General features: G+C 45.0%; 2 protein-coding genes across 3 annotated transcripts in view; one reads left to right on the forward strand and one right to left on the reverse strand.

Annotated features, from left to right (window-relative positions):
• The first annotated feature begins 1329 nt into the window (after nt 1-1329).
• On the forward strand, nt 1330-13926 carry nod1 (nucleotide-binding oligomerization domain containing 1). 2 transcript variants are annotated; one of them, XM_080895581.1, is made up of 13 exons: nt 1330-1513; nt 1624-1707; nt 2786-2984; nt 3429-3603; nt 5773-7585; nt 7657-7740; nt 10015-10098; nt 10186-10269; nt 10526-10609; nt 10695-10778; nt 10971-11054; nt 11158-11241; nt 13352-13926. In XM_080895581.1, the coding sequence occupies exons 3-13, from the start codon at nt 2808-2810 to the stop codon at nt 13422-13424; spliced, it is 2826 nt and encodes a 941-aa protein (XP_080751707.1). In that variant the 5' UTR covers nt 1330-1513; nt 1624-1707; nt 2786-2807; the 3' UTR covers nt 13425-13926. The 2 variants fall into 2 exon arrangements, with proteins under 2 accessions (XP_080751707.1, XP_080751708.1); XM_080895582.1 differs by lacking the exons at nt 1330-1513; nt 1624-1707 and adding an exon at nt 1761-2119.
• A 1489-nt stretch (nt 13927-15415) lies between these two features.
• znrf2b (zinc and ring finger 2b) overlaps nt 15416-19495 on the reverse strand; it is a 52623-nt gene continuing 48543 nt past the window's right edge. The window contains exon 5 of the mRNA XM_080895774.1: nt 15416-19424. The gene's annotated coding sequence lies outside the window, so the exon portion shown is untranslated. The remainder of the gene's footprint in view (nt 19425-19495) is intronic.

Consider the following 19495-nt stretch of genomic DNA (forward strand, 5'->3'; position numbering starts at 1 on the left):
TTCTTCATCATCATTCATGTACAAGTTGATCCGGTGGGTCCTCTGCCGCAGTCACACGGTTTTACGCACCTTTTAACTATTGTTGACCGCACCACCCGGTGCAGTCCCCCTGGCGTATACTACCTATACTACCGTTTTTGTCAACCTGGGTCTCGCGTTTCGCCCCCCCCCCCCCCCGTGGACATTACCTCAGACAGAGGCCCCCAGTTCGTTTTAGAGCTTTGGTCAGCTATGGACTGGGGGCCAAGGTCCACCACACAACCGCATACAACCCGTAAGCTAATGTGAGCGGTTCCACAGGTCGCCCCCCAGGAGCATCCCCCCAACCCCTTTCCTGCGCGCCTACACCAGCCTCGTTCACAGGATGGACCTTCCTCTGCCAGTTCTCTCCCTCACAGGTTCAGTTGTTCTGGCCGTTTGCTTAGGCCCACACTGAGACCTCTCCTGTCATCTTTACACACCTCCACAATATTATTATAATTTATTATAATTATTACCATAAGTTAGAAATTGTTGATGAATCACTGAGGATGTTACTCTTGAACTGCAGAATAATTTACCAATTCTATTCAGAATCACAGTCCAGAATGCTCACATATAATTCATCACATTAATCCTGACACACTGCTCTCTCTTCCACCAGCTACCTTTACATGTTAAAAGTATGATGGAAGCAGGAGTAAGGCGAGTCGGCTCACAGTCAGGGTGTGTTTTCCTCCTCTCAGACTGTGCGCGCAGGTGACGATGAGTAACGGCGGCCACATGGGGGCGCTTTATCAACCTGCTGTGGTGGGTAGCTTGGTCAAAATAGTGTTTCCGATGTGACTTCGCTGTGATAGGCAGATGTCTGAACGCACTTTTCCTTTACTAAATATTTATTTTTATTGGGCGATCCGAGTTTACTGAAAAACACGAGGAGGCAGAGAGGAGAACGCCCAGGACCAACCACGCGCCTGAGAGGACGGCGACAGTGATAGTTGTAGTTAATCAAATTAGCAGGCCTGTTATAAAAGAAGCCCCATTTCAACTTCAGCTGATATGCAATACAATACATTGGTCATAGTGTTGACTCTTATTCAAGTTGTAACACATTTATTTCATTTTAAAGATTTTAAACAGGGGCTTATTTACACATGGATTTATGGATTTATGCATTCATTCATAGATACACTTACACGACGTGTGCAAGGTGTACCACCACCCCGTCACCTCTCCTCCAGCAATTGGATAAGAGAATTAAAAATAGAGAGAGATGGGTGGACATACTAACGTGCAGGACTCCACAGCTTTAGCGGGACCTTGAACGCAGCACGCATAGGTTGAGAAACCCCGTGAAGAAATGACGCATCCATTCACAGCGCTTTTACTTCCTGCATCTGTGGCTACAGCTGATGCTTTCTAAGGGGCGCGGCACAGGCACTAACTGTAGCCTAATGGCTGTCGTGCATTTTAACAGAAGCTTTAGTTTTCTTTTCTAACCCGGCTGTAACTTTGGTGTGGACCCAGCACAATGGTAGGATTGATTTATGGTTCTGTACCTACGATACCGTCCAGTACGGGTAACTCTTCTGTGGGCTGCAATGAACTTCGGAGACATCATTTTTTCTTATTGGCACCTTTCAGGTGCTCTTTAACAGGGTCAGCACGGCTGAGGGAAGAGAGGTAGAGGCTAAGCGTTCATGCCAGTTACGGACTCTTCTTCACTAGGTTTGTATTTCCGTAAACAAAACGGAGCCATTCCAGGATTGAGGGTAAAAGCGGGAAAATACGCCCGAATGTTGTGTTACTTTGTGACTAAAGGTGGGAAAGATATTTGTAGCACGAACTTCGGAAGTGATAAATCTGTAAACCGCGTTTGGCGAGCTGCAGGTCAGACAAGTTCTTGCCAGCCTTTGTGTGTTTACAGTATTTGTGAAATGCAGCCACCGGTACTCATGCACTCAGTGTTTCAGACCGAGCTCAGAGATGCAGGCTGCTCACGTGTGGTCAGAATCGGAAAGTTACCTCGCAAACGGTAACCTCCAGGGAACGGCCCCGTGCACGCGCACACACATTTTTAAAAACCTTTTTGCGTTTACGTGTGGACGAGGAATACAGAGTTCATCACACACCGTCAGAGGTATGTGCCTTTTTCCACGCCACGCTGTGTGCACGTTATTGTTTACATGGGATGAACTGCAGAATAGCAGATAGAGACAAAATACTGTTAATCTGACTGTCTGCAGGTTTACACGCAGTTACTGTCCCTCCATTTACAAAGGCAGAGGCGTCACGGTGGGATTATTTTACGTGTAGTTGTTTTTTCCTGTGTAATAATATTCAACATTGCATCAATACATTTTTCAAAAAATCCTCTCTGTGCAAAATGGGTTTAAAAGAAAGGAGCCAATAAAACAGTCCTTACATTCACACAAAGGTTCGGCTGAAAGCACGAACGAGACCCTGCTGTTTGTACTCGAGCAATTTTGTAACTAAATTGTCATCAGTTTCAAATGATAAGAAGTGAACCTGTGTGAGTCCTGTTGCTCACTTTGTTCATTTGATTTAGCAAAAATCGTGTCACAGTGGTTACATGGTTAGCGCGTGTTCCAAACACGAAGGGTGATGACAGGGTTCAAGAAATATCTGGGATGGCTGTGTCAGGAAGGACATCAGGTGTGACCATCTGTGTCATGTGCAAGTCACAAAGGTGACCCCCTTGAGAATAAGGAAGGAGAAGAAAGAAACTTACCATGTGATGTTGAAATGCTGTCAGCAGTGTCGTTTCTGATCTTTTGTTCCACAGAGCTGACTGTTGTCCTGTAAATATGGATCAGATAAAAGAAGCCAGGGTGCCGTGCTCCAGCCTCCTCACCTACCACAGAGAGCTGCTCGTGACCAGGCTGAGGAGCATTCAGTGCATCCTGGACAACCTGTTCACCTGTGGCTTCTTCTGTCAGGAGGATGTTGAGATTGTTCAGCAAACTGCCACCAAGGCTGATCAGGTAGAAAAAAGAAGATCCCAGACAAAAACTGTGCTCAAAAATCTCTGAATACGACTCCTGACTGCCTCTCCGAGGAGGTGATGTTTGTGATAGTGTCTGCATGTGTGCGTGTCATCACTCTGTGTGTAAACGTGACAGCTTGAAAAGTTTGGATTGTGTGTTTGTAAAACTCTGTGGAGGGTGAGGTCATGCTAACGACCCACGTCAGCTATCGTCCATCAAGGTCTTCAAGGTCAACTTAGTAATTCATTGGTGGACAGCTATCATTCCTACAGGTGTTGTGTGTTTTGTGAATATATCGAAAGTACTGTATAAAATGACATTTGACCTCTGACCTCTCCTTTAAGGTCAGTAGATTGCATACATACTTCACAATTTAAAAACTTTAAATATAAATTTGAATTTCTTTCATGATTTTTTTTTTCTTTTTCTTTTTTTTTTTAGGTGCGCAAAGTCCTGGAGCTGGTCCAGTGCAAAGGGGAGGAGGCCTGTGAATATTTCATCTTCATAATTTATAAAGTATGTGATGCATACATAGACCTGCAGCCATGGCTGGAAGAGATCAACTACAACCCAAGTGAAGATGTAGCAGTGATGAAGGTGGTTAACACTGATCCAAGTAGGTGTCATTATCTTTGACCTCTTTCATACTTTACAGCTCTCACATCTGTAAGAAGTCAGTCTGCTGTTACCAGTTGAGCCGTTATGGTAGAATATAAGAATCTATAACAAGAGTAACAGTATATTTTCTACATGATTATACAGAAAGTGTAGTTATATTTCAAACTGTAATTGTAGAAACCAGCGAGGTTTTTTTGAGTGACTGAAGTTATATGTAGAGTATGTGGGTGTTTTAAATGAATAACGACAGTAACCATCAGGCTGATGCAGCAGGATTAAAGGAGTCCCTGAATGTTATTGACTTAAAGCTGTTTTATTTGTTATTTTTTACTTGAACTTGTAGAACTTTTGTTTGTGAGAGCATGAAACATGCGCAGCCTTACCACCTCCTCAAGTCTCAGAATATCTTAAAAGCACTTGAAAAGCAAAATATGTTCAGTATGCAAAGGTCTTAAATGTTAATAGTGATGCCACAATTTCAGTGCACATTTCTGCCCACTTCACAGATTTAAATGATGTAACATGCACTGTAAAAGTAAATGATTTAGCTGGACATGAGACAAACGTTGTAAAGCAGCTCTGTCAGCCCTCACAGTTTATTTCTGTGTGGATAAAACAGGGTAACAGATACAGTAAGATAAGCTAGAGTAACTAACGCAGTGGTTAAAGCCAGTATCTAAGAAACAACTAATAACAGAAGGCAACCTGCACTCTGTCGCAAAACAATATTTGATACAAAATATCCAGACAGCCATTTTTTAGGTGGGCACACTATTCTTTATGATTTCTTTTCACATTATTAAACACATTTGGACACATTTGTAACATTTTACCTTATTATTCATTTGAACTGATATCAGTTATGTTTAACTTTTGTTTGTATACTTTCAGGCTTTTGGTCTAAATTTCATGTAAGTTTAACTAAATGTAATTAAGCCACACAAAAGCTTCCCTACCTGGAACCAGTCAACGTCACGCTGCAATTCTCCCTTAAATCATGTGATGACCAATAAAACACGGTGCACCGAAATCATAAAGAACACACTTTTTTTTCTCTTTAGAAACCCAGAAGAAATCCCGCGTCTGTAGCTACAGATAACACACACACGCACGCACGCACGCGCGCACGCACACACACGCACGCACACACGCGCGCACACACACGCACGCACGCGCGCACGCACACACACAGCAGCGTTGCAAGATGAGCAGTCAGTCTTTATTTAAACGTTTGGAGCTATTTACACTGAATATTCCACTTTTGGAGCTTTCTCACACTGGGCCAGTTGCTCTTGTGTTTTCTTATTTAATCTGATACGTTTTTCTTGCTATTTTTGGTCATTTATGAAACAGCTGAGCAGTGGCGGCACTCGGGTTGTAAACACTCCACTCCCTCAGTTCTCTCTGCTTCACTTTTTTTGTAGTTCTTACAAAGAGCAACACCTCCTTATAAAACTCTAGATTTCCCCCATGCTTATGTGTTCTCTACCCTGTAAAAACGTGAACACATGGAAAATTGAATAGCTATGTTAGTGCGCATAATTCTTTTTTGCCTTTCTAGAGGAGTTTTGTCTTCTACAGTTAGATTAGAAGATCATAGTGGTATTGTAAAGCGCTTTGGGTGCCTAGAAAAGCGCTATATAAATCCAATCTATTATTATTATTATTATTATTATTATTATAGTATTGCTGTGCTGGGATACCTGCTGTTATTGTGGTAGTGTTGTGAGTTACAGTGCATTTGGAAAGTATTCACAGTGCTTCACTGTGCAATGCTGTCTCAGAGACCTGATGATTCGTTCACTGGACTTCATGGCTGCCACTGACATGCTTATACAGACAGCCGTGTGCCAAACCATGCCCAATCAGCTGAATTTACCACGGTGGAAACAGGATGCACCCGAGTGTCATGGAAAAAGTTACACATGTCAAGTTTTGTTTTTTATTTTCAATACATTTGCACCAGTTCTGAGTTTTTTCAGTCATTATGGACTACTGTGTTCAGGAATTTGAGCTGAACTTGACTGGAATTTACTTCGTTATCAGGCTGTAACATGGCAGCATGTGGAACCAGTGAAGTGCTGTGAATCCGGCACAGATGCACTGATCTAGATCTGTTTAAGAATGAGTTTGATCAAAGCTTTGACACTTTTTAATGTGCACTAAGTCAGCAGATACTGTGAGAAGTTAAGACATGACATGAGCCGGGACACCAGCTTCATCATGTCCTATGGCCAGCAAGAGGAGACGCGGCTGGAGGACCTCTACACTGACACTGTGATGGAACTGCTAAATGACTGCAATGAAAGCCTGGGCTTCTTAGAGAGTGTGGACCAGCTCCTGGGAGATCACGCAGCTTTCAACCCCCAAGGTGAAATCATCTACGTAATGGGGGATGCTGGTGTGGGAAAATCCATCCTTCTGCAGAAGCTCCAGAACCTCTGGTCCATAAAAGAGTTGCAGATGGATGCAGTCTTCTTCTTTAAGTTTCGCTGTAGGACGTTCAGCACCTTCAAGGACGCAGAACAAATCTCTCTCAGAGACCTTTTGTTCAAACACAACTGCTACCCAGATCACGATCCAGACAATGAAGTGTTTGATTACATCCTGCGCTTCCCAGAGAAAGTCGTTTTTACCTTTGACGGCTACGATGAGATTCAGGAGGACCTCGACCTGATGAACCTGCCTGAGGTGGTTTCACCGGAGGATAAGGCCAACCCGCTCCAGCTGCTTATCAGCTTGCTCTGTGGGAAATTACTCAAGGGCTCTCAAAAAGTGCTGACGGCCCGGACAGGGATTGAGATCCAAAGCAGGGTGATCAGAAAGAAGGTGGCTCTGCGTGGGTTCTCCCCAGATCACCTGAAGACTTACACTGATTTGCACTTTAAGGAGCAGGAGCACAGAGAGCTGGTGTCCATTCAGCTGGATGCCAGCCCCCACCTCTGTGGGCTGTGCTCCACCCCGCTGTTCTGCTGGATTGTATTTAAGAGCTTTGGACACCTGCACACAATGCACGACAGCTTTCATCTGCCCGAAACCTGCATCACGCTCACCGACATCTTCCTCCTGCTGTCCGAAGTGTTCCTCAGTCGCTCTGCTACACCTGCTCCGTCTTTGCTGAAGAAAAGCACCCGCTGCACCTCGGAGACGTTCAAAGCAGGGCTCAGGCCTCTTGCTGTGTTTGCCAAGCTGGCGCTGCAGGGAATGGAGAGAGGCAGCTTCATTTCCAGCCAAGAGGAGATCAGTGAGTGTGGTGTGATGGAGCAAGATCTGACTCTCGGCTTTCTCAGACCTGTTAGTGAGGAGGGTGCCAGCGGGAGCTCCGCTACCTTTGAGTTCCTCCACATCACCCTTCAGTCTTTCCTGGCGGCTTTTGCTCTGGTGTTGGACGAGCAGGCTGCTGCCAGCTCCATCCTCAAGTTCTTCACAGAGTGCAGCAGGAGAAGGAAGGTGTCTTGTCTGCCTCTTGATTCCTGCATAAGTAGCTCTTCAAAGCCCAGCGAAAAGAAGCCGTTTGCAACCAACGAACACCTGCAGTTCACTAATCTGTTCCTGTGCGGCCTGCTGTCCAAGAGTCAAAGAGGCTTGATGGGACATCTGGTGTCTCCCGTCTTACTGAAGAAGAAACGGGCCCTGCTGAAGTCGTACCTTTCCACTAGTGTCAAGTTGCACCTGCGTGGCTTACCCCACTACGACGGCCAGGAAGGCAAGAAAGTTCACGTCTTGCCCAACTTCCTGTGGATGCTGAGGTGCATATTCGAGACGGGAAGCAAAGACATTGCTCAGATGACGGCGAAAGGCATCACGGCCGGCTTCATCAAGCTGGGTTACTGTAACGTGTACTCAGGTGACTGCACCGCCCTGAACTTTGTGCTGCAGCACCGTCAGAAAGTCCTGGGGCTCGACATGGATAACAACAACATCAGTGACTATGGGGTGAAGCAGCTCAAGCCTTCCTTTTGCAAGATGACCGTAGTGAGGTGAGTACGGCCGTGCTTTCAAACACCTGCTTCGTTTAACTCTGAGCTCTAATACAACTGTTCCCCTGCAGACTGTGTGTGAATCACCTGTCCGACAGCAGCATCGAGATTCTTGCAGAGGAGCTGTGCAAACACAAAGTTGTGGAGGTTTTGGGGTGAGTAAACGTTGTAAAGCCAGTCATTGTCGTAACAACAGACTATATCAGGGTGCTGGATGTGATTACATCAACATTTGGGAGCGACTGATCTGATTTTTGGATCAGATTGGGATCGGTGACACCTCAGTAGCACCCAGGGGCCCAGTCTGTTCAGTTCAGTTTTCCATTGTGTATGTTCACTCCTTCACACTTCAGCAGCAGTGCACTGTTTGCTAATGATGTGGAAGTGCTAACACAGCATGGAGGAATCTGAGAGTAAAGGCTCAGCACTGTCTGCTCTCACTCAGCATTCAAACTCTCTCTGATCCAGTTATCTGGGTGGTAGTTGTATAAAGTTATAAACTGATTTGTGTCATTGAGCGAAATAAGTAAGTCAGAATTCAGGTGACCCTGAATCCTCCCTTAGTTATGCTGCAATAGACGTAGGCTGCCGGGAATTCCCATGATGCATTGAGTTTTTCCTTTCCAGTCACCTTTCTCACTCACTATGTGTTCACAGACCTCTCTGCATTGAATCATATCTGTTATTAACCTCTGTCTCTCTTCCACAGCATGTCTTTTATCCTGTCTTCCTTCTCTCACCCCAACCAATCACAGCAGATGGCCCCGCCCCTCCCTGAGCCTGGTTCTGCCGGAGGTTTCTTCCTGTTAAAAGGGAGTTTTTCCTTCCCACTGTCACCAAAGTGCTGCTCATAGGGGGTCATATGATTGTTGGGTTTTTCTCTGTATCTATGAAGCACCTTGAGGCGACTTTTGTTGTGATTTGGCGCTATATAAATAAAATTGAATTGAATTGAATAGAAACGCTCTGTGCTCGACACGTCTTGTTTCACATTGCCAAGGTTCAGAAATGTTACTAAACAACGGGTTGGCTCACTGTGCCTGCAACGGTCTGTAGGTTTTGCTGTTGTGACAGGATTTGTTCAGTGATACATTTTTTCCTTTTAGGATCCACTTCCATGTTCTGCGTTGAGCAGGCCACAGTGAATAAATATCCTTGGTTTGGTTTGTAGGCTCTGAGCTCATCACTCCAGCCACGTGTGGCACATACAACAACAACAACGTTATTTATAGAGCACATTTAAAAACCAACGCTATACCAAAGTGCTTAACAAAAAAGACAGAAAATAGAACATAAATATTATAAGACCAACAAAGTACCAAATATGCTAACAGGTCAGTGTCACTGATACAGGAATAGCATGAAATGCAAATCAAATAAAAACATAGCAAAAGCACAAAAAAAGATATGTATAAAAGAGAAATAGAGTAAGTCAAGAAATCAGATAGGCAAGGTTAAATAAATAGGTTTCTAACCGTGATTTAAATGATTGGATAGCAGTAGGTTACTCCACAAATCAGGTGCAGCCAAGACAAACGCACGGTCAGCTCTAGACTTCAGCCGAGATCTTGGCTGCACCAAGAGTAACTGAGTAGATCATCTTAGTGCTCTAACAGGAATATACAATCGAAGGAGTTCAGTAAGGTAGCTCAGCACTGTGTTGTTGATCATTTTAAAGTAAGCAGCAGTATTTTAATTTAGATTTAATGGGTAGCCAGTGCAGGTTAGCTAGAACAGGCGTAACAGAGGCAAACCTCCCAGCTCCAGTCTGAAGGCGTGCCGCCGCATTTTTGAACAGTTTGCAGTCTGTGAAGAAGAGCAGACTGAAGACCGAAATAAAGGGAATTGCAGTAATCCAGCCCAAAGGCCTGAATAAGCTTTTCCAAGTCTTTATGCGGAACGTAATGCCTAGTCTTGGAGATGAGACGCAATTGGTAGAAACTAGATCTACAGCAGACACTTGTTTATCAAATTTAAAAGAGCTGTGCAGCAACTCGCTCAAATTGCTAACAGTAGATCCAGGCGGATGGTGGAGGGGTTGACGCTGATGCAGGCAGCAGCAGCACTGCTGACGTTTCTGAGGCAGTTAGAAAACTGCTCAGTTTGGGCTGGAGTGTTTGGTGTCAGCGAGGACGTTGGTGTTTATATAGACACATATACTTTTACAAACAACTATGGATGTCTTACAGTGTTTGGAATAATGTTTTCATCTTATCTTCTGTAATTCTTTTTATTTGAGGATACTATCCCTCTGTTCAGCACTCCGCCGACACTTGATGTCCTTTAAATGTGCTATAATGCACCGCAGCTTCAGTTGCCTGCATGAAGCAGCTCGCTATGTTATTCCACTTTCTCCAAAACCTGTCTGAATCACTTTTTAAAAAACCAAAAACACACAGTGATTTATATTTTTACATTTGTGTCCTCAGGCTTTACAACAATAACATCACAGATGTTGGAGCCAGGCTTGTTGCTCAGATCATCGAAGAATGCCCCAAACTGCGAGTTCTCAAGTAAGTTAAACATATCTCCATTTGGGGAAAAAACCAACATACCTTACTAACATTACTAACCTTGAATACTTGGACATTACTTTGTAGGATTGGTAAAAACAAGATCACCAGTGTTGGTGGGAGGCATCTGGCCAACGCCATAAAGAAGAGCTCGTCAATATTCGACGTTGGGTAAGAATTCAGTGTTCATCCAGGAAATTCAGCAAAGTGCTGAGGCGTAAGAAACAAAGTAAAAATGCAGCTTTAATGGTGACAGAGGAAGTTTCTAGCATTTATTCTGAGCGTTTGGGTGACTGAAACCAGATGTGACAAAGAGAGAAATCCCACCGAGAGGCATTTTTAGCTGTGTTGTTTAGCCCAGCTGCAAACATTTGAGGAAGGACTTGGTAACAAGGTGCCTGATCAGGCTTTCTGTGCATTTTTGCAGGATGTGGGGCAACAGTCTCGGCGATGAGGGAGCAGAAGCATTTGGAGAAGCTTTGAGGAACCACCCGAGCCTCACCAACCTCAGGTAGGAAGTTATAAAAACGGCACAAAAATAAAAACGCCCATTCAGACTTACTGATTAAAATCTTTACTCTTTTTTTGTCTTCTAGTCTGTCGGCCAATTGCATTACATCCAGAGGTGGGCGGGGCCTGGCTGAAGCACTGAAAGAGAACACGGCACTCAGGATATTCTGGTACGTGCAGTCTGTATTATCTCAGTCGACATCAGTAATGTAGGAGAGCTGGGATGCGCCACCTGAACTCGCAGCGCAGCGCTTAAATGCATGGTTGACCTTATGGATGTGGAGCTACGTCACAGTCAATGCTGCCTCTCCAGAGTGACTACAGTCTCAGGGCTGTGTGCCATTACTGTTTGTGCTTTTTAGGTTGGTGGAGAATGAAATGACCGATGATGCAGCTCCACACCTGGCTGACATGATTCAGGCAAACACTGGTCTGACCCACCTGTGGTGAGGACAACACAGCATCAGTCTGCACCCTGTTTACACAGCATGGATCGGAGCTCTTACACAGCTCAGTGTCCTTTGTAAGTCACTGCTTGTTGGTCTGCAGGTTAATCAGCAACCGGTTCACTGTGGAAGGGATCAGGCAGCTCGCTGAGGCCCTCGCTCACAACAAAGCACTCAAAGAGATATGGTGAGCATCAGTTCAAATTGACATCTTGGTCTTTTATTCTCCCCTCAAGGTTATGTCAGACCAAGCAGAGGGTGGGTGATTATTTGAAGTCCAACTTATTCCGGACACAAACTTAAGCTAGTTAGGGACTGATCGGTAACTGTGAGGCTGTTGAATGCTCTGCTATCACTTCCAACATGAACGAAGACAGGAAACTAAACAGCAGTGATGTTTGCAGGGTTACTGAAGTTGGGCTAGCTCAGACCTTCCCAAAGTGTGGGGCCCGCCCCCTAGGGGGGGCGCAGAGCCATTGCAGGGGGGGCGCGGTGTGAAAAGGGGAAAAAAAACAAACAAGGCTTGGACACTGCTAGCACAGGCGCCCACAGAAACGCAAAGCAGGAGATGAAACGTCGCTGAATATGTTTCCAAACCAACTTCATTCTGAGCCAAAGACTAGAAAACATGGTGAAGCAAATCTTCCCTTTGGCTTCACCTGCACAGGTGCTGAGGTAGGTCTCCCTGCAGGACTGGTTTCCCTGCGTCGGGAGCAGCGCTTCAAATCACGGACAAACAGGATCCCACATTCTTGATCTTTAGTTCACAAACACTTGTTGTAATGACTAACTGCTCCTGACATGTTGGAGATGTTTGCTCTTTATACAGTAAAGTTAGAGCAGGATGCAAATAATATCAGGCTGATCCTGCTACGATTTGTTCCCTCGGTTCAAATCACAGACAAACAGGATCCCACAGCTGTTTATGTTTTTAAACCCATTTTGCACAGAGAGGATTTTTTTGATTTGATAGCAATGTTGAATATTATTACACAAAAAAAACAACTACACGTAAAATAATCCCACCGTGACGCCTCTGCCTTTGTAAACAGAGGGACAGTAACTGCGTGTAAACCTGCAGACAGTCAGATTAACAGTATTTTGTCTCTATCTGCTATTCTGCAGTTCATCCCATGTAAACAATAACGTGGACACAGCATGACGTGGAAAAAGGCACATACCTCTGACGGTGTGTGATGAACTCTGTATTCCTCGTCCACACGTAAACGCAAAAAAGGAGTTTTAAAAAATCTCAGTTTTCGGTGATTGGAAACGCCGTTTAGGTGGATGAAACAGCTGCGTGTTCAAAAATACCCGTGTAGGTGCGGACGCAGCGTAACAGAGTTAGTAGTTTATTTTATTACTACCTGTAATTTATTGCAGATTATTGTATTTGCTTAATTGTTTACTAAATGTTTGAGGAGTGAAATAAACCGCAGTGGAGCAAAACATTTTTCATGTAAAACAAAGGGGGGCCCAGCAAAAAAAGTTTGGGAACCACTGACTTAAAGATTGGATATCCCACCTGCTGTGATGGTTTAATGCGGTACAGATGTTTTTATTATCATTACGTCACATCCTGTTTATGACAGTTAAGATAAATAATATTCTTATAAGAAATAAAATTGTCTCATGTACACACTACTGTACTTTAATGCGGGTCATAAGGGTGGTACGTTAGAATTTATCAGGTGGTACTCATTGTGAAAAGTTTGAGAACCACTGATCTGATCATCAGGCGCCTCTACTGTAAGGTAGACCCTACAGTAATGGACTAGTGCGTAAATAGGCTCAAAGGGTGTAGCTCTGCTGATGGCCCTTATTTCTCTGTTGAAACCGACAGCGAGCGAATAAAATAGAGGAATGAAGCTGTCCCAAGTCATTTCAGGTTCAGTAAAAAAACAGGAAATTTCTGCTTTCTGTATTACTGAGGAGGAAGGAAAAACATCATTCAGATGTTCAGCGGAGACAGAATTTATTGATTCGTCAGTAAAAGGTCTATTGAGATATTACCGATGATGAATGAAAGAAAAACACAGCATAATCTAAAGTGTCGGGCCAGTACGTGCCAACAGAAGTAACTGGTGGTGGGGACGTGTTGATCTCCTCGATCTGGAGCTGAGCTGGATCCACATTGGACCCAGACTAGCAGGGAGATGCCCTCTACAACACTAGGTCCAGCTTCTCCCCGTCACCCGTCTTTGACAGCATCCACAGAGTGAATTGCAGGTTACGTGGGGCCGTCGTTAACGTTGTCCCTGTGAATGCATGACTGGAGTCTGATTGTATTTCTGCAGCGTGAAAGGAAACCGGCTCTCTGAAGAGGAAGAGCAGCAGTTTGTGTCGGAGAAGCGGCTGCGGTTCCACTGACTGGGCACCTCACATGACGCATGCACGGAGCTGAGTGAAGGAGGAAGTGCGCTCGGTCCGTGTGCTGGTGTCAGCAAACAGTTTCACCCGATGCTGCGGGGATAAAGTCGCACCACCTCCATTGTCTGTGTTTTTATCTATTTAATATTCTTAAGCGAAAAACCCAGAATGTTTCTTTTTGAAATCTCTGAACGACATCACCGTGTTTCATTTTGGGGACTTTCCCCTAAAATTTCAACAAGTGTTTCACAGTTTTCCACAAAAGTTAGGAAGTGGGAGCTTAAACAAGAAGTATACAGCATGCTGACTTCCTCACATGCACACCTTGTTTTGAGTGTACTGTAAATGCTCTTTTATATTCATCTTACTGTTACACAAATGCTGTTTTTCACTTGATGGTGTTTCAAAGGTCTCGAACTCTTTCCTGTGTTCCTGCATAGATGTGACCTAAAGTGTTAAAAGTGTTACAAGAATAAATAAGTGGAGCCCAAACACTCCTGAGTGGCAAATGTGTGAATGCGGTTCCTGTGTCGAACACGGGCGAAGACTTTGATTCGACTGTTTCAGACGTGGCCAACACGTCAGTATATCACTACCAACGTGTTTTACACATGGCCTCAAGTCCTTGTGTTGGAATGTTTGTGCGTGTTTGTTTAGGAAGAAAACAAAGCAAAATGCTTCATTGTGGTCGATTCAGTTAAAAAACATTGTCCAAGCAGCCGTCTGATTGGTCCAGGTAATCTTTAATAAACAAACAGGCAGCGTGGTCGTTTCAGAGAGCCGGAGCTCCTTACACACAGGTGCCTTGATGTGCTGTTCAGTATGAACATTAACCCAGGCTGCTAGCTGCTTGGACCCCACAGGCTAACAGACCTACATGCTGTGAAATCCTGTTTCTATGGATGCACATACAGAAATATTCAAGCTTGCTATGATTCTTTTGTTGTACAGATTGTTTGTCGGGGCTCAGACCCCACAGTTTGCAGATAAAAAGCATGCTGGGACTGTTTCTCTCGGTGCACACTATCAAACACAGCAGCAACCAGCAGCTCTCAGAGCCTCTCGTTTGATCTTTGAGTGATTTCTTCTTTTTCTTATTGGTTTATTTGTCTCAGCTTTCTGCCACTTACCTGAGTTCAGGTATAAACACACCACACCTTCCCTCAGCAGGCTGTAGTCTGCACCACCACTTACTGTTATTTAGCTTCAGGTTCGTTCTCCTCCCTCGCTCACCATGTGTGGTTTCAAAATGAGAAGATGATGATGATGATGATGGCCAAAATGCTGGGAGCGTCATGAACCCAGCACATTTACCTTGTGCTTCTTCAGACAGTAGAGACCTAATAACTGGATAAAGTCTGAGGCAGGACCGTCTCATATATTCACATTAGAACTGTTTTATTCTTTGGAATAAGCAAAGGTCCAGTATTGATCAGCCTCCATGTGCCTACAGTAATAAGTGCCAGATTTTCTTTTCTTTCTTTCCAGCGAGTTGCAGGCTGTGCAGGGGATTTCTGCCTGCCAGTGCAAACAGGGGAAGCCCCATCGTGATGACCCAAGTTACACAATAATGCAAAAAGCCATTGGAGAACTGAGAATCTGAGGCTGGTCACTGAAAGAGTTCACCCAGCTCCCATCATGGTGTGGACTGTCATTTAGCATCTAATGGGGCGTCACTGCAACTAATAACACCTGTCATTAGTTTAACTTTATTAATCACTCTGTAAGACAGATTTACAGGGCTCTGATTGGATGGCGTTCGGCTGACGTTAGGGTAGATCCTGGCTACAGCCTGGGCTGTGACACACCTCCGTCAGTGTAAATGTATCTAACCATGCAATGAATCCCTCACATATGTTCATACATGAAAGAAGAAGACGACGTACGTCAACATTATGTCTCAGTTCATCTATACGATCTTTATTGTGGCCTCTTAAAAATTTTGGAACTTTTCTCTTATTTAATTATCTGTGGAGGTCTTTCTGAAACGTCAGAAAACAGCCACAGAGTCTGAATCGAGATTAAAGTGTCATCAGAGTATGAAAGGTCACTGACACTGGGTGACTTCGAGTGACGATGGGTGAAATGACAGCTGGTGACTTTGACTCCTCAGCTTGCTCTTGTACCAGCTGTAAAGCAACGCCAGGCGTGTTTACGCGTGGGTCTGTGGGCTCTGATCAGGAACGAGCCTCCCGTGACATTTACAGGAGCTGTAGTCTTTGGATGTGTGCTGATGTAACCAAAGTCCCGTACTGAGCTCAGATATAACGTCATCTCCTGAGGAAGACCGCGCCACGTGGCAGAAAGCTCTGGAAATGTTTTGCTACAGAGTTGCAACTATAATTTAACTGCACTCGTAACATGCTCTCATTTAACGCCAGCCTTTCCCGTAAAAGTTCAAGGATTCAGCGTGGTGTCAGAGCCACTGTGGTATTAGAGGTGTCTGTGTTATTGCAAAATGATGGCAATACAAAAACCCACACGGACAGGAGAGTGAAACGTCAAAGTCATCTTTTAAGGCCAGATTTGTTGCACATTTCCTCATAAATTCACAGACAGAAATGAAAAGACAGGCGGACCTGCTCACAGGAATCAGCTGCATGATCAGTCAGGGGAAAGTGGTTGTAATCTCTTGCAGAATTCAGATCAGAGAGAGAGATGACGGTACAGTCAAAGCCCCGTGAGATGTCCATCAAGCAGCCACGTGGTCGCTCTGTCGCTACAAACGCACCGATCCTGCCTCCACGCACTGTGCGAAGGGAGCGTGTCACCGGGCTCGGTTAATCTCCGTGTGGCCGTCCGATTTCCAGAATACAGTGTGACGATTCAGCAGTCATGAGTGCGCCGGGGTGGATCCCAAAACTCCAAACGCCCACCAGAGAACCACACTAGCTTCAATACATTCAACAACGACTCCCAGCTGACTCACGAGACGTGTGTGTGTTCAGTGAGGGACCGTGTGAAAATGGTCAGTGAGAGGAGGGGCTACAGGGGTCGGCGTGTTCTGCACTTCTGTCATTTGCTCATGAAAACTTTTAATGATGTAAAAAGTTTACATTTCACAGAGTCCAGTGTTTCATCTTAAAAAACGTCATACTTTCACAGAATACACCCCCCAACACACACATTACATGTCATGGAAGACACGGTGAACGCAGCAAGAGTCACAATAAAAAGCAAAGTTAGCATGATCATAAAAACATCATTATAAAATCTTTTCAGCCATTGAATCATTTTTGGGAGATACAAAAACCAAACAAACTGCTGCCTGTGATTCTTTTTACATATTTATATAAGCACAAAATGAATGTTGACTTCGCACAAATCAGTGAGCGTTTGAGGAATGTGTAGGAAAGCAATAATAAAACGTAAACCATGGTTATTCTATTAAAACCATTTTCCCTCCCTCCGCACCGCCATCATTTTCTCACGGTCTCTAAGATCACAGACGACACAGGAACCTTTCATGTCCTGCTTTCATGATAAAAATCTCAAAAATAACGTCAAGCACATCAAGATCATAAGTGAGAGCGCACTGCCTCCCAGTGGTGGAGAGCAGCAACTACAGAAACTGCAAAACAAAAAGGATCCTGTCTCTACAGACTAGAAGGCACACATCTAAACAGACATGTTTCTGTCTCCCATTATTCTCATATTTAAAACAATATATTAATGTTTGATTTCAAACACTTTACTATGTAAATAAGTTCAATTACCAAAATGACAAATCTTAAAAAAACCTCGGGTTCGTAGCCAGTCTCCACCTCCATAACACGATGCAGCTTCTGCATGATTTCAAGCATAAAAAGAAAATCCCAAATATCACTTATAACTGCATATTGTTCATTTAATGATGATAATTACAAGATGAGAAACTAGTCACAGAAGCCTGGAGGTCACTGAGTGGCTGCCTGGTGTTGCGAGAGAAAAACGTGTGTTCTCTGATTGGTGGGTGAGTGGTAGTGGTAGTCAGTGGTCACAGAGAGGTACAGGCTGCTGCTGTGGTCACTCGCAGTTTGTATGGAGGTCGCTGACTTGTCTTCAGACATTCACTAACGACTTACCGATCATCTAAAGGTGGCCACGGCAATCTGCTCGCAACCAGAGCAACTGGAAGGAGGTTTTTGGTGTAGCATCCTCTTTGCAACCCCCAGCAAACGCTCACAGACTGACTGCGCAATCAGGAAGGGGTGCATTTAGTCTTCACAGGCAAAAGAGACTGAGGGAAAAGGATGACAAGTTTCAGGTGTTTTGGAGCTTTGGGATCCACACAAGCCCTGGATCAGTAGATGGGTTTGAACTTAGCTCGTCCTCCAAGGCTGAGCGTGAGCTTGTTGGTGAAATCAGTATCAGGGACTTGACTGGTTCCTCAGCGAGGTCTTCAGGCACACCTAACCCCAAACAGACAGGTCCAGTTAGTCCCTCCAGTTCTGTTTAGCTTACGTTCCCTCAGCCTCAGCACCTGGACTGCTGCATTTGCCAGGATCGAGATCAAGTTGCTGACTCCCAGTGTGACGGTCAGTGCCTGAAAAAGCTTCACAGAGCTCACTGCTTTCCTGGGACCTTTATAGTCCTGCAGCTCCTCACAAGTAAACTGTCTCAGTCTGGTGCAACACTGTACCGTGAGGGCTCGGTTTACCTGCAGCTGCTACGGTTATGATGCAGAAATGAACACGAGCTGACAGAAGTGATAAAAAAAAACTGAAGCTCATTTTTACAGGAAGGAACACAAAGCTAAAAACTGAAGGTCTTGAAAGGTTTTCCCACATTGTCTCGTTACCAGATCCCGTCCATGATGGAACGAGACATTATTTATGTCCAGACATATTCTGTTCACGTGCTCTTTACCCTGGTGTTGAATAAGCAGGTTCATGCAGGTTCTGCAGCATGCACTGGAGCCGTTTGCAGCCACGTGTACGGCAGCCTGGATGTTATACCTCAAGATCCTGGTGCTTTGTTGGAAAACTACAGACTGACATCTGCTGGTGGGGACAAAGTATTTCAGGTCCTGATGAAGTTGGGTCTGGTCTGTGGAGGTGAACGTGATGTCTGAAAGTGAAGCTCCAGCTTTACTAGCAGAGGGTTAAAATCTCCATCCATCCATTTTCTTAACCACGTATCCAAAAGTCGGGCTGTAGCCTTTTCCAGCCAGGAATGTGGGCTAACTTGAGGGAAAGAAGAGACTCGGACGGGGAAGAACTGCTCCCCGTGTGGACGCTGCTGAAGTCGGATAAGCAGTTAAAAAACAGGATGGGTGGATTTTTAATTTAGTCTCATTTTGCCACATGCTGTCGTGTCCCATTGTTCTGGCATGCACAACACTTATCGTGTCAGAGAAGTAGCAGCAATGTGCTGCAGTGGGTTTAGGCTGGTGAGTGATGGACTGGGCTCCTGTACCTGTGTGGGCGGGGTCTAAAAAGCACTGATGACTGAGTGTTTGACAGTAGTCACAGTTGACTGGCACCGTTTTTGCAGCAGCACTGTTTCTCCTGCTCGGGTAGAATGGCAGTTGTGGTAAGATGGTCCTGGTGGTGGTGGGGGTTGTAGGGCGTTGGGTGGAGGACAGCCGGCTCGGCCGTAGTCTGGACTCCCCTCTGTCCTGGCTGCTGCGTGCCGAGCGTCGCTACAACAAGGCACTGGGAGACACTGATGCTGACGGAGGAGGGGAGGGGGCGAGTCGGAGCGCGTCAGCCAACAGTCTCCCTCCTCCTCCTCCATACTGGTGTACTGGTGTATACTGGTGATGCCCCGAGCGTCAGGGCTGGAGGAGTCTGTCAACTCTGATGCTGAGTGTAGATGTGCAACTTAAACATAAAACACACAAGTTTGTATCCCTGAAGATTGCTTAAATGACATTTGGCACACTGTGGTACTACATTATTGGGTGGGTGGGTTGTGGGAGGAAGGGTGCTAACTGATCACAGTGGTCATAGAGTCCAGCAGAGTCCCTGAATCCAGGGATTTCATTTTTGCAGATCCCTCTGGGGACGTCTCATGTTCCTGAAATCACAGAAAAGAACCAGATGCTGACATTTAAAAAATACCATCTTTACGTCTGTGGATGTGGATTT

Source organism: Rhamphochromis sp. 'chilingali', assembly GCF_963969265.1.
Source record: "Rhamphochromis sp. 'chilingali' genome assembly, chromosome: 11".
In the NCBI taxonomy this organism is placed as follows: Eukaryota; Metazoa; Chordata; class Actinopteri; order Cichliformes; family Cichlidae; genus Rhamphochromis; species Rhamphochromis sp. 'chilingali'.

Coding starts and splice junctions, on each gene's coding strand:
- nod1 (XM_080895581.1), top strand. CDS start 2,808: ATGGATCAGATAAAAGAAGCCAGGGTGCCGTGCTCCAGCCTCCTCACC. Junction 3,604..5,772: donor GGTGGTTAACACTGATCCAA/GTAGGTGTCATT, acceptor ATGTGCACTAAG/TCAGCAGATACTGTGAGAAG. Junction 10,779..10,970: donor ACGGCACTCAGGATATTCTG/GTACGTGCAGTC, acceptor TGTGCTTTTTAG/GTTGGTGGAGAATGAAATGA.